Raw genomic sequence first — 14,426 nt, forward strand, 5'->3', positions numbered from 1 at the left:
GATTTTGTCAAATAATAAAAATGCAGAAGTATGAATTTGGTGTTTTTATTGTTTATTCAACCAAGACTTCAATTTTTTGGAGACATGTCAAAAGCAGGGGGAAATTATTTTCATTTAATGTTTTTTCGATAAAAAACTAGGTTTTTTTGGTTTCAATGAACTTTTCCGTAATATTTCTGGGAAGATTGTACTATTTTAAACTTCACATCTCAGAAAAACGAAAATTGCAGAAGTTTTGATTAAACATTTTTGTGCCGCAACAGGTTGCAGGTATAATTTTCTTTTATTTAAATTGACAAATTGATCATCGAATGTGATCAATTTAATCAAATTTACCTATTGTTATCCTAGGATTTTAAGGGAAAATGTTTTTTAAAATTCTCGTATCTTCAACAAAAGAGTTACAAAAATTTTAAAAAATCGTTGAGTATATAAGCAACTAGGCTTTCTTATGATATTAATATTCCGGTGAATATTCTGGGGTTTCAAAGATGACAAAAATACGCCAGACTAGCATTGATTTCGTTCCCTTATTACATGAAATCGCAACAATAAAAAGCTTTCGTTGGCTTATGTAACCAAGACATAGCTCAGGGGTTAAAGGAATTGCATTCAAACGTACTCAGTTGACCTGCATACTTCAATAGTTCGCTCAACTTTTTGCTCTGTGATTTTATAGCTTTTCTATTAAGTTCAGAGATGTCTAATCAAATGTTCTTTTACACAAAACTGAATAAGAAAACTCAAAAGTACGTGCAGTTGAGGTTAAAAGTTAAAGTGGTTTGATTAACAAGTTCTTTTAGATGAGAATCTTCGCTGCAAGTTTAATTGGTGTGAATGAAGTTCAAAAAACTTAATCTAAAAGTATGTGGTACAAGGCGTTGTAAAATATATAAAAGGTCGTGTTTTACTATTTTGGATTCAGTTCATGACTGATTAGCTTAAGATACATAATTGTCAAAAAAGAATTTGATTCGGCTCATCATTTTATACTGTGCTCTGTCGTATTTTGCTTTATTGCATTTTGACCAAAAGTTGTCAGCTGAAATGAACAGTTTGATTGTGATATGCTTGTGCCTTTTCCCTGTTGTCATTTCAGGTGAGTAAAATCCGTAACAAATTTGCGTGGTTTGAGGCAGGATCAAATATAAAAATGCCTATGAGATCACTTGAAAATACACATTTCAATTAGATTTAAGTATAAAACCCAAAATTGAACCCTTTCCATCGCCCGTTTGAATTTATCTTTATAATGCTTATAATGGACATTTTAAAATATTGATATTGGTATGGGTTTATATTGTATTATCTAGTCCTAACTCTGATCAAGTCATGCAAACCATTAACCGCAAAACAGGCTATTAGTTTGTTCACACGCATGACTTGCTCAAAAATATCCCAAGATAGTGTTTTACAATTTTAGAAGTGAAGCTGTACACGGATAATCATGAGTTCGTGACAATCAGTGATGATGGCACGTACGCTGAGGTTGGAATCACTAATCAGAAACAGGTAAACAACTGATCATTAAGCTGCTTATCAATATTCGTTATTGCCTAACCTGGTGATGGTTGGGTGCCAGACCAAAAACAAAGTAAATCGTTTTGGTAATATTTCAACAAAAATTCAACGCTTTTATAGAAGTCAAATGTTCATCTTTTTATTAGCTAGCACGGGAAGAGGGGGGAGGGGTGCAGGCCTGTTTTCTTCCACACGTGTCGTTGTTGGTAGTGATTGGGCCGTTGGTGCACGTGGAGGTACCCTCAGTAGGACAGACTGTAACCCAGGGTGAGGTAGTCGCCATCCTGTTTACACTCAGGGGAAAGTTTGACGTCATAGCTCCTCTCAGTGGTCTTATAACAGAAGTTGCCAAGAGCCTGATTGGCGATTCTAATCTTGCCAAAATGAACAGAGTGTCTGCCGAGGACGGTCAGTTGCTCATTATGTGCATTATAGATTACTACTTTTGGCATATCTAGAGATGTTACTGAATTGAACTGAGGCCAAGAGGGAAAAGCAGTTTTCTAATTAGCTTTAACAGTAATTGCATAAGTTCTGATAACAGCAATTGCATAAGTTACCAATGAAAACACTTGTTATCGGCCGATCAATACAACCAAACCTGAAACAGTGGCGAAACTCTGCTTTGGTATTAGACTATCTTTTTCCTCCTGTCGCTTTTGCCAGTTTTGCTATATGAAAAGTGGCAAGAAAAGAGTGGAGGAAAAAAACTGGTCTAATAATTTAAAAAGGAGTAAGTTATACAACTGTTGCAACCGAAACGAGAGTTCATTATGATTATTACCACAAAATTTTTATAGCCATGGAGGCGTTCTCAAGTTCCGAGGCGAAACCGAGTTGTTGAACAACTTCAAGAGGGCAATTACAACCCGGTGGTAAAGTTGGAAATCAACTCTCGTTGCGATTACAGCAGTTGCATAACATAGGCCACACAGTCGTAATTAGAATAGGAGTTTATGACATTCTTTTATCTTCACTGTTTATAGAGTAAAAGTGGTACTAAAAGAATGTGCTAAACTCATAGTCTAACGATTTAGCAGATTTCGTAGCTTTAATTGGTCGTTAACGTGTTATTACCTCATAAATTATGCAGTTGTTGTTATCGTAACGGGAATTGATTGAAGATCATTGAAAAACTCTCGCGCACGTTATAACATGCCAAAAGTATCTAGTGCCAGAATTTAAACTGCTAGACGTTCCTATGTACGTAGTCAAAAGTTGACTTCTAGTGGCTTTTGTCATTTTGAAACTCGTAAGTTTCGTGATTGAAGCAATGTTACATAATTCTGCAGAAATTACTTCGAAGTTCTGACTTTTTGTCTTGAACAGCTAAGCTGTTCTCAATGAACGCCAAAGTCCTCAGAGACTTCAAGCATATAGTCACGCAACCTATAAACTATCACATGATTGTTCTCGTGCTCTTGAAGTTATTCAACTCATGGGCTTCACCCCGGAGTTTGATAACTTTTCGATGGTGACTACAAATGTGTGGAAATTTTGAAAAAATACAAAAAGATGAAATTTTCGTATTTGATTTCTGTCAGTTTTAATCCCTTATTGGGTATATGTGCTAATGAATAGTTGAATTTGTCATAAAATACGCAGTTGTCAATTCGAACACGCTGTATTTCTTTCAGCAACCAACACAAAAATGTTTTTTTTTTATGGTAAAACAGCTATGTTAAGCCGTAAATGCTTCTTTATTATTACGATTCTTCAACCCACTTCACGCTGTCAAACAAAATCGTTCTTTTTGTTAGACTAAAGAACGGAAAAATACGTAAGAATTGTAATTAAAAAGGAAAAGGCTGCTTTCTCTAATGATAGGGAATTACAATTATATAAACAAAAATTCACCAAATTGACTTCTATCCAAAAATCCTCTTGAGTGTCACCAGATGGAATCATAGTATAAAGAAGAGATTCAATTCATAATTTGGTACTCAAAAGTTTTTCGGACTACAGATCTGCTGCTGGAAATATAGCATGGAACCAAGTTTGACCATCAGGAAAACAATTCTTCATTTTTTTGCCCAAGAGATGCGTGCAAAATCCCAAACAGCAAATTTTCAAGAACTAAGCCATAATTGGACTAAGCCACCCTTCCTTTGGGTAAATAGAAAAACGGAATTGGCTATCTTTTTATGGTAGCAAATGCATATTTGCCGAGCGAACCGTTTTGAACTATTTTCAACTATTCGTTGAGTATAATCGTAAACACCACCACCACTGCCGCCGTCAATGAATAATGAATCAGGCTGATTAGCTTGATTTCGTGACTGCCAACCGCAGAGCCGCCAGTTTTTATAGTAAAAAAATATAATGAATGGTGCTACACTCTCAGAGGAACAGCCGCCAATACGTAACATTGCCTGGGTCATTTTGGCCTCTTTTATGATAGTGGAATTTACTTACTAAAATGCCTTTGAGCTAGCTCTTTGTTGCCTTAATTCCAAAATAGTTCAGATTTCTTTTCATATTGCATACAAGCACTAATCCAGTTTCTCTTGTTTTCCAGTTTCTCTATTCCAGTTTGTCGCCTTTTGAGCACTTAGTTTTAAGTGCTCAAAGGCGAGAAAAATGAAAGCTTAATTGAAAAACTTTTTTGATATGCTCTCTCCTAAGTATTAAGATAAAAATTACTACTCAGATTCAATTTTCTCGACTCTTAAATGTGATAATACAACCTTTGTAGCGACACGTAATGGCGAATTGTTTTGGAACTCGCCACGTATTTCCAATTGAAAACAATAATAACTCATCAATGAAGGTAATGTAGTTGATTGTCACGCTATTTAGACAGGTAATTTGGAGAAAGACAATTTTTAACTACAAAATAGCGCCATGAAATATACTGGCATTTTTATTTTTTCTCGCTTCCCAACATGCAAAATCAAAAAGAAAAAATATCAATTATTTGTTTCCTCTCAGATAAGTTTAATTTGATTAAATTTTATAACAATAACAACTTAGAGGAATTTTTTGTAATTTTTACAGGTTGGGTTTACACAATGCGTCCCTCTAACTTGGTGAACGAGATAGTCCTACTCTCAACTGAAGAGGAGATCATTTTTGATCCCAAGTTGCTGGATGATCATCACTAGACAGTCGTCATTTACGCATAGCTGTCAAACCACAATACATCACGGCTACCAAAATATACCAAATATGGTATGAATGTCGATACAGAAAACATTATGCTATTTGACTTTGAATGATTCGAGACGTCATTTCTGGAACTGTTCCCCTGGTGGAAAATGACCAATAATAGTTGATTCATACACTCCTTTATTGTGGTATGTATTGATAAGTTAAGGCTATTATCATCTCTTATCAGATTATGCAAACCATTATTGGTGCAAAAGAGTGCATGAGTTTTGGGGGTGGGAGGGGCACAAACGGAAACGATCCATTCGTTTTTCACATCGATGTGGTAATGACAACAAAAATTCTGCTCTTTCGTTTTATCTCTTCTATTATATTCCACGTGCAGTTGTAAATAATTCTACAGTGTAGCGATATAAAGTCATGTGATTAATTTTTGAAATGAATTGATTTTTTACTCGATCGTAAAGTTTTAGGAATGAATGCTCAGATTTCTGTTGCCGGACGAGTCATGCCGGACGATTTCTGTTGCCCAACGCTAGCGAGTCATCAAGGCTCATAATTCTTGGAAACGTATATAGCTTATTTTGTTTTTTCTTCTGAGGGTTACCTACTAGTTTAAATCATTCTATTAAAAGGTCTAGAGATCAATTTTCTCTGCTTCGGAGCATTTATTGGATAAATATGTCCGCATTGAAGATTTGATAAAGAAAATCAGTGGATTGGTTGATCATTTTTGAAGCAACCACATTATCTTAAGAACAAGAAAATTTATCTACAACGGAGTTGTCGCAGAGTATAATTTTTGATCACTTGCTCTCGAAAAACAATTCACAATTCGAAAGGCATTTGAGTCCTGTTTCGCGGTGTACCAGAAATCACAGATCTTTTTAATCCGAAGAACTTTTTTCGCGACCTCAACTCTAATTTTTCAAACAAAAATTGACTGTTTCTTTCGAACGTACAGCATTAAGAAAAATCGCCTGGTATGTTTTTAATGCGGAGTAGTTTGTAAAGGCAGCTATTATTCAATATTGAAAATAATTCTAAATTGTGGGTTGAGTTAGGACTCATTGTGCATTTTTTTCGCCTGATCAATTTTTTGTCTGACTAAATCGATTACTCATCCTCAAGAGAGGAGCGTGACAAACTAGTCAAAACCGAAGTCATTTAGATTCTGTTGATAACTCAGCAAAGCTGATGAAGTGCCTGCACCTCATGACTTGAACGGAAATTTTGGGAACCATTGATTGCTCTTTGCTTCACCTAATGTAGCCGGCTTTCAAGCGCTTACGTTACCATCCACCAAAAGCAGGCTGCTTGCCCGTTGTTTGAGAGCAATTTGTCAAACGTCAGTTGAGTTCAGAAATTTTTACACTTTACAATCTTGCCTGCGTCAGTAAACTACTCCTATAATCTATACCGGTTCTCATCAGCTACCATAACCAGCACAATCTTGTCATAACACAACTTACCCTTTCCTCCCTTCCTAACCCTTTTTTAATATTACTTGAAAGTAAAACATTTTTTTGGCCTGCTTCTTAAAAATTTCCAGTTAATTTTAACTAACACACTTCTGTAATAATCTGTTACTCTAGGATTTGCCCATCTTAAGTAATGAAAAATGGGTGTTTCTTTGAGATAGAAAACCTCAAATCGAAAACCAAGAGCTTGCAGGAGCAGTTTGTGGACTTTTCTGATTTCCTTACAAAGAGTACTTTCTTGATTTCATTTTTTTTATTTCTTAGCAACAAGCACAGTTTGTTTTGCGTCTGAGGCACTGCAACAATTAATTTATCTAGAAATCTGATTAATTGAAAAAATTGTCTTCACAATATTGAAGTTCTAAAGCTGCAATGAGGATTATTTTAACGCATTGGCTCCTACCTGATACAATACATTTTTGTGCTTTTTTTTGTGTTTCGGCACTTTACATGTTACATTTTACAGATCGATTCTTAGAGGATAAATTGTAGAGAAATTTGAGCTGTTTTCTTTATCCTACTAATTTGGTAAATAAAACAACTAGCTTCAATTTAAATTACAGGGGCTTCCTGAGATTTTTCCATTAGAACAAGTAACAGATTTTAACTATCTCGCTTTACGTTTGCAAAATCAATAATGTATTTCCTGTGTTTCTTTCTTCAATTTAATTTAGTTCATTAGAATTAGAAATTTCTGAGCTAATACTTGCATGCTTGAAAAACTATTGCCGCTTCACCCTAATTTGCTTTCTCATATGACCAGGTTTTTTCCGGTAATTTTAGTTCTGGAGAATAATCTATTTTAATCTTTGTCTGTTTTTTGATTCTACATGATTTTAGATGAGATCTTTGGTGAGAGAATGTTTTAGTTTTCTTCTATTGTAATTGATTCTGTCCAATTGACAATAACTCATATAGCATAAATAATGTCAACCTTTATTTAAAATCAATTTCCAATAAATTTTCTAGTATTTGTTCAAAAATTTTCTTTTGTTGTTTTAACATGAAGCAGCCAACCAGAGAGCATTAATTTTAAGGAGTCTTCGAAAAAATTAGGAATTTAACTCACGTACAGTTTGGCACCAAAGGCTACGTACAGCTCAATTTGAGCTCTTTGAGTGTAATTTTGCTGAAAACGTTTAATTTGTTCCATGACTTGAAAAAAGCGTAAGAATTTTCTCTGTTAAAACACATTTCATTATCATCTTCTCAACCTACACAGAAAAGGTGGCTTAGCTGCTTTGTTCATACGCCGTTTGCTGTGATGTAGCACATTGAATTGTCCCATTTTCAACAATAAAAATGGAAAAGAAAAAACACTTGAGCATATAATCAACAATTAATGCACTGAGTGCATTCAAACGTTACCGAGAAAGTAATGGGTTCAATCTATCGCAAGCAAACTAATTGTGCAAGTACTTCGAAGAAACGGAAACAATTTTATGAAAAAAACAGATATGAGTGTGGACAAGCGATCACTTTTTTTTGGGTACATTAAATTCAAATTAACGGGAACTAATTATTGGTTTTTGAAAAAGGATTAAATTTCTAGTTTACTTGGATACTATGAAAAACTACGAAGAAGTATTGCTTCTTCAAGACCTCAGTTTTTAACAATTCAATGTTACTGAGTATAAATAAAAAATTAAATGCAATTTTTTCTCAGAAAATGAGTGACAGTCAGGGAGTGGCAGCTTTTGTTTAGCCCCAAGTTGAATCCAGTTGAGCAATTTTTAGTCAGCAATTACAAAAACAGACAGTCATTTGGGAACATTAACAACAGAAAGCGTTAGAATTTTGACCCAGATGTAGTTATAAAGTTGTATGAAACTACGCAAACTTATATTTGTTATGTAAAAAAAACAGATGTCGTACGGACTCGTTAATAGAACACTGATTTTAACTCAAACTGTTTTATTGTTCGATGTTTGTTGCCTTTTTAGAAAATCTTGTTTTGGACGTAAATTTTGTTACACTAGTGTATAATTCTTTAATCTGCGAGAAATTGAGAAAAAAATTAAGTTTGTAAGAAAATCTCAGCGTTTCGGGGCCTGTGTTTTTATTAGTTTCATAAAAAAGCACACTTTTTGTTCAGTTCGCCTTTTTCATTATAAAGCTTTGTCGCTGCTTCAATTAGACCTTTTTGTTAACAACTTTGATTAGCCCATTTTTCTGTTTAAATTCCACAAATTTTTTACAGAATCTTAATCTAACCTACTCAAAACTTTTAGACATTATTGAAATGTTTTAGACATATAACCAACGTCAAGACCTGTTTTTTACTTTTCTATGAGCATAGGAATTGAGCGTACCACTGTTTTGACTTAACAGATCCTGCTGTATATTTATCAATCATTTTATTTGATTGTGAACTTGCAGGATCTTTGGATGGTGCCATACATTGATCATTTTTATACTTTTACTTGATGCAGAAAACCATAAATGACGTCATTTTTAAGTCTTTTTTATTTTGCCATGTGAGCTTCTAGACTGCGACTTTGAATTTTTCAGATGGTGGTTTCATTTACTTGTTTCTGACTATTTTCTGCTTTTCAAAATTTATCTGTTCATTCTGCTAGCAGCTCTTTTTCTTTAGTTTACATTATTGTGAACATTTTTCAAACTTAATTTGAATTCAAATTTGCTTGTCAAAATAAACTTTTAAATTAAGTGTTGTATTTCGTCTGTGAAATCAAGACAAGAAAAACTGAAAGGGCACTTGCTCCGCAGAACTACTGCTATTTATTGTGCGCGACATAACGCAAGTTAGCAGAACAAAAACCTACCCCTCTTGTGATCAACTTTTCGGGGACAAACCACCGTTAGACACATCTTTCCGATAGAGAAGAGTGGAGAGTGCAGTTCAAGCTCGACCTCTCGGCCAAACATCGTTTTTGGTACCCCACTTGGCCGCCAATCCGAATCCTTTCAACTGCAAATGGAACCTATTTATGAGGAAACGATTCTCCGAGCCGCAGCTCAATCTGAAAGAGAACGCAATGCAAGGAACGCTCACCGAAAATGGACTGGTAGAACAAGTTTCAACGGATGATGGAAGTCGGAACACCATGTGGAGATGAACTATGACCACAAGTTGACAGGAAAAGCGTTTCTTTGCTATATCTTAACATTAGCATAGAAGGAAGACTTAGTTAGTAATCGATATGGAGTTAGGGTTACGAAACTTGCACCAAATTCATAAGCATAAAATTTCACTGATTTAACTTGGGTTAAATAGTGCCAATTCACAACAGAGTTTCCGCCTACCGATTCGTCTCTCCTAAAGCTTAATTCTGAGACCGGCTTCTCGTACGCCGTCTTCTCACTGTCAAGTGGTTTTCTGTGATCAGCGGGACAATGAAAAATTTTTTGCGTCAGGAAATGAATGCAATCATTACTGACCTCAAAACCAATGTGCACGAGTTTGCCGTTTGTTCTTACACTAAATCATCTCGCGATAAGAAAAATGAAACAATAGTACTCAACTCTCTTCGAAGTTTCTATAATGCAGTAGTCTATCATTAAATGGTCAACACAATTTGCAATGAAGTTTGAATTAATTGTTGTTAATCACATTGTGAGACACATTCATGCACAAATGTTCCAGCACTAGGATGAAAAAACTAGTTATATTAGCAGCAAAATAGCAATAATTAATAACCAATCAGATGTCAGAAATTGTAAAAGAAGTGTTGGCTTTTCTTTCAAGTTCTATAAAATAATATCATTGCACCAGAAGTATCAAAAAATGGCCGTCAGTTCTTCAGAGTCCGATTATATTTTTGTTCATGCCCCATCTTCATTGGGCATGTATTTTTTTACTTCCTTAAAGCAATATATATACCTTTTTCGAAGCGGATTGGGTTTGAAATTTTCACTATGCTTTCCCGCCTTTTCACTACAATTAATTTCACCTGAGGTTTTTTAGCCCGGATATTTAACCGCTTTTTCATATCACTCCCATTTAGTTTTTTGTTATTGGAACAATGAACATTCTAAGGCGGAAGGGGGGTACATAGGATCTGGGTAGCAAGTTTTGCAGATTAACACCCAAAATTGTGGATATATAGAGTTTGGGGTAAAAAAAATAAATCGGGGTGAATAATGAAGAATCTTTTTGCTTTGATGATGACGGTGACCCGGAAGAATAGACAAAATTCGACACAAATAAACGTGAGACCGGCTTCCAAGAACGAGTAACTTTATCTTAACGATATGCTTTCGCCTTCAGTCTCCTTTTCTGTTTCACTCTCCTTTTTTCTGTCCTCGTTTTCCTCATTTTCTTCTTTGCCTCCCTCTTTTCCTTCATCGCTTCCCTCTTTTCCTTCTTTGCTTCCTTCCTTTCCTTCATCGTTTCCCTCTTTTCCTTCTTTGCTTCCTTCCTTTCCTTCATCGGTTCCCTCTTTTCCTTCTTTGCTGCCTTCCTTTCCTTCATCGTTTCCTTCTTTTCCTTCATCGGTTCCCTCTTTTCCTTGTTTGCTTCCCTCTTTCGTAAGCTCACCTGATTTTCGATCGTCTGTCGCTTCGGATTGCTTGGCTTCAGATGTCTCATCGTTATCATCCTTATCACTGGCCTTTGTCTTTTCATCTGCAGTAGCTTCATCTTCTTCGGTTTGTTCCTTCTCGCCTTCTGGAGCTTCCTGGGCGTTTTCGGCATTTTCCTCGTCTCGTTCGTTTTCCTCTTCCGAGAATGCTTCCGATTCTTCGGCGTAGTCACTTTCGGGTTCCTCCTCCTCTTCGTTTTCTTTCCCAGATTCATTCTCGTCTTCCTCTTTCTGTTCCTCGTTTTCTTCCTCTACTTCTTCTTCTTCTGCAGATTTAGAGATCTCGCTTTCTTCGTTGTCCTCGTTTTCGAGCTCGGAAACTTTTTCTTCATCAGCTGCAGTTTCTTCGGCCTTTTCCGACTCTTCTTCGGAAATTTCCTCCTCAGCCTCGTCGGAAACTTCTTCATCGTTATCTTCATTGTCATCATCTTCAGATTTTTCCTCATTTTCCTCTGCTTCGTGTTGGTCTTTTTCATCAGCCTCGGGGTCCTCGGCTCCGTCCGATTCCTCAGAGCCACTCGGCGATGTCGCCTCTTCAGCATCCCTCGCGGCTCGTTCCGCTTTTTCCTTCTCCTCCGCCTTCCGCTTTCTCTCGGCATCTTTCTTCTTATCAACTTCGGGTTTGTGTCCGTATTGTAGTAACTGCCATTTCTCCTCGTCATCCAAGAATTGTGATTTTCTCCGACCGTTATTTGGGTTAAGCTTGCTCCAACATTTGAGCGGTGCTAACCAGATCATTATAACAAGAATTAATGAGTTCACAGAAGCTGCCCACACCATCCAAAGACACCAGCCCATATATGTTCCGTCTTTTTCGCGAGTAACAAAGCCGTACGTGAACAAACTCGCACAAGGTAGGATTAATAATAACTGAATAGTTGCAATGACACCCGCAATTATCCAATTACAAGTCACATCTTTGCAGAAGAAGACGATGAACAGTATAATAAGGGGGATTCCCAAAGCCATAGCTGATATCAAAAGTATCTGAGCTACAAGAACGGCAGTGTACTTGTGATTGTAGTACTTCCCAATAGCCTCGGTGTATTTTATACATTCTGTGGCGTCTTTTTCGCAGTAGTACCAGAACCCCCCATGGTCGCCTCCTCGAACCCAGACCTCCTCCAAGTTGCCAAAAGTTGCGAAAAGTAAAACAGCTCCTGAGAATACTAGACAGCATGTTTCCCAATAACACATACTGTTGATACTTAATTAGTTCACGCGTGACCCTGGTCAGCAAAGGGTTCATCAGAATGTACAAATTAAGGGTTCCAGATATTGATTATTCACATCGTAGGAATAGATTAACACTTGAAGTTTTCTTCATTTTGGCTTTTCATTTATTTTGAGTTTGGACGACACATTTGACTTCTGCAGCCACTGTGAAAAGTCAACACAAACAATTGATTGCGGCTTTTTATACACTCAAACGCGGTGGTTTTTATTTCCACGTGAGCTATTACAATTAACATTGGATAAAATTTTAACTAGGATAAACACCTTTTTGTGCTGGAAGAGTAATAATAATAATAAGAGTAATTATTATTATTATTAAGAGTAATGATGTTTTTAGTAGATCGAATATCAATATTTGTTTCAGAAACAAAAACGTACATCAGCACAGTTCCAACAAAGCGTATTAAACCCCGGCGAGGTGCTGGCGTATGCTAACCCCGACAAGGTGTGAGGGTAATTACACAATGTAAAAAAATATAAAAAAAACCAATGTACCAAAATGCCCAATTTTACCTAACACTCATCTGGTCATTATTTCAGTCTATATACTCAATGACAAATTGCTTCAACATGTCCATCCAATTATCATTATCAGGATAGTATTTATCACTTTCTCGCATTTTAATTTCACAGATTAAGTAAAAGCGCATTGTGTTCAAAAATAAATTTCTCAGAAAAGAGAACAACAACATTGGCAGGGGGTATCGAGATTTCCAGGAGATATTAGATTAAACTATTAAGACAGGAAATTTTGCATAGGTGCACTAATCTATACCCATTACCAATAATAAATATAGCAGGACAATACCTGATATACAATTCAAAGAATGTTTAATTTTCCTTGAATAAACAAACAAAATAAGACCAAGAATGGACAGTGAAAGGATTTGCAAAAACATTCAAAAAAATTCGATCATTAAAGTTGAAAAACAGTTTAAACAGCACATGAACAATACAAATTGCCGCACGTGAACAATACAATCACAATCGAAAAAGCTAATTTTTTTCCAAGCACCGTTTTCTCACTCTACTTGAAGATCGGACTGAAAACATTTTGCGCCGCAAAATCACTCGAACTTTTGCTCCAGTTCCTGTTTCAGCGTGGCCAAAAATATTATTCCAATTTAACTTCAAAATAATGAAAACGCGTGAACAGATCTTAAGAAAAAAACAAAAAACATAGCAGGACCAGTCCTCAATTACAATCTAAAGAATTGTTTGAAAAATGAAAAATTATAACTGACAAGCAGACCAATTGATTAATACCAGCCAAACAGAGTCTCACAAACTTAGATAAAACTAAAAATATTGGCATTGCTAAAACTCTCGAAGCTAAAATACTGAACGCCAAAACTATATCGATTTAAATATATCCATTAACCCGAGCAAAAACTTGTAAACAAAAAAATTCAGTACCCTTGAAAAAAATTTTAAAAAGTGCTGTAATTCGAATCACTTATAACTTCAAACGATAATCTTAGCCACAGAAAGATTCACTGGGTTTTAAGTGACAATAAACAAAAAACCAAAAAAATTTGAAAAACTAAAATAGTTTTTGAACAGTTGCCAAAATACGTGATATTGATATCTCGAATTATAACCAAAATGTTGTCTATAGGAATTACGAATTTAGCCATTTTCAAGCTCTAGAATTGCCTGCAATTAACAAATTTAGAAATTTGACAAGAGAACGTAAAAAAACAGAACGAACCGTTTTGGGCGGAAAACTACAAACAAGTACAGGCAAAAACTAAAAATTTGCAAGAAAAATTAGGCACGAAAACGATGTCCCCCCAATCAATTAATTATTAAGCTGATCAATAAAAACAAGAAAAATCTTCGTTTGCATTTTTTGAAGGTAACAAAAATTTTAAATCAAATGGCGCCCATTATTGTGATGCTGTGAAAAGAGAACAGAAACCTACAAAAAAGGGGCAAATACGCAAAAATCACGAAAATTGGTTTTATGAAAACTGGTTGTTCCAGGAAGAAAAACCATTTGAGGAAAATAAAACCGTTTTGAAGAGCAAATTGTATTTCAATAGATAAATGATGTGAATTGTATATAGAGATGCTTAGCTACAGTTTAACAGAAATAAAATTTGCAGATCTCAAAAATCTTTCTCTTTTTTAATTAAAAACAATATTTTCAAAATTCATAGCCAACAAAAGCTTTCGACTAAAAAAGTAGACAACTTTTCTTGCAACTAGTCGGAAAACTAATTGCGACTGTTAATAATGACACTAAATCAAAAGACTATAAATTAACTTTAAAAACAAGCTGAACTGATAAGTTTCACAAACAACTTTACAAAACTACAGTTTTGAAGCTATTAAATTTATAAGATATTAACCGCGAGAATATAACATCTTTATTTGCGTCTCCTTTGACCATCATGACGTCTTTTTGTAAAACGACTGTCACAAAATGACAACAAAAAGAACCACAAAAACTGAAAAGTATCTAAACTTCACAAAATTCTTCTGAAACAAATTGTCTAATCCCTGAAGATATCATTTATAACGTTTAAACAAC

General features: G+C 35.3%; 2 protein-coding genes across 2 annotated transcripts; one reads left to right on the top strand and one right to left on the bottom strand.

Moving 5' to 3' along the window:
• The first annotated feature begins 946 nt into the window (after positions 1-946).
• LOC142340765 (glycine cleavage system H protein-like) lies at positions 947-5,088 on the top strand. Its single transcript, XM_075391469.1, has 4 exons — positions 947-1,099; positions 1,424-1,512; positions 1,668-1,929; positions 4,519-5,088. The coding sequence occupies exons 1-4, from the start codon at positions 1,048-1,050 to the stop codon at positions 4,623-4,625; spliced, it is 510 nt and encodes a 169-aa protein (XP_075247584.1). The 5' UTR covers positions 947-1,047; the 3' UTR covers positions 4,626-5,088.
• A 5,145-nt stretch (positions 5,089-10,233) lies between these two features.
• Positions 10,234-12,013, bottom strand: LOC142340766 (uncharacterized). Its single transcript, XM_075391470.1, has one exon. The coding sequence runs from the start codon at positions 11,849-11,851 to the stop codon at positions 10,313-10,315; it is 1,539 nt and encodes a 512-aa protein (XP_075247585.1). The 5' UTR covers positions 11,852-12,013; the 3' UTR covers positions 10,234-10,312.
• Between the last annotated feature and the right edge of the window lie 2,413 nt (positions 12,014-14,426).

The sequence above is a fragment of the Convolutriloba macropyga genome, chromosome 6 (assembly GCF_964194025.1).
Source record: "Convolutriloba macropyga chromosome 6, txConMacr16.3, whole genome shotgun sequence".
Classification (NCBI taxonomy): Eukaryota; Metazoa; Xenacoelomorpha; order Acoela; family Convolutidae; genus Convolutriloba; species Convolutriloba macropyga.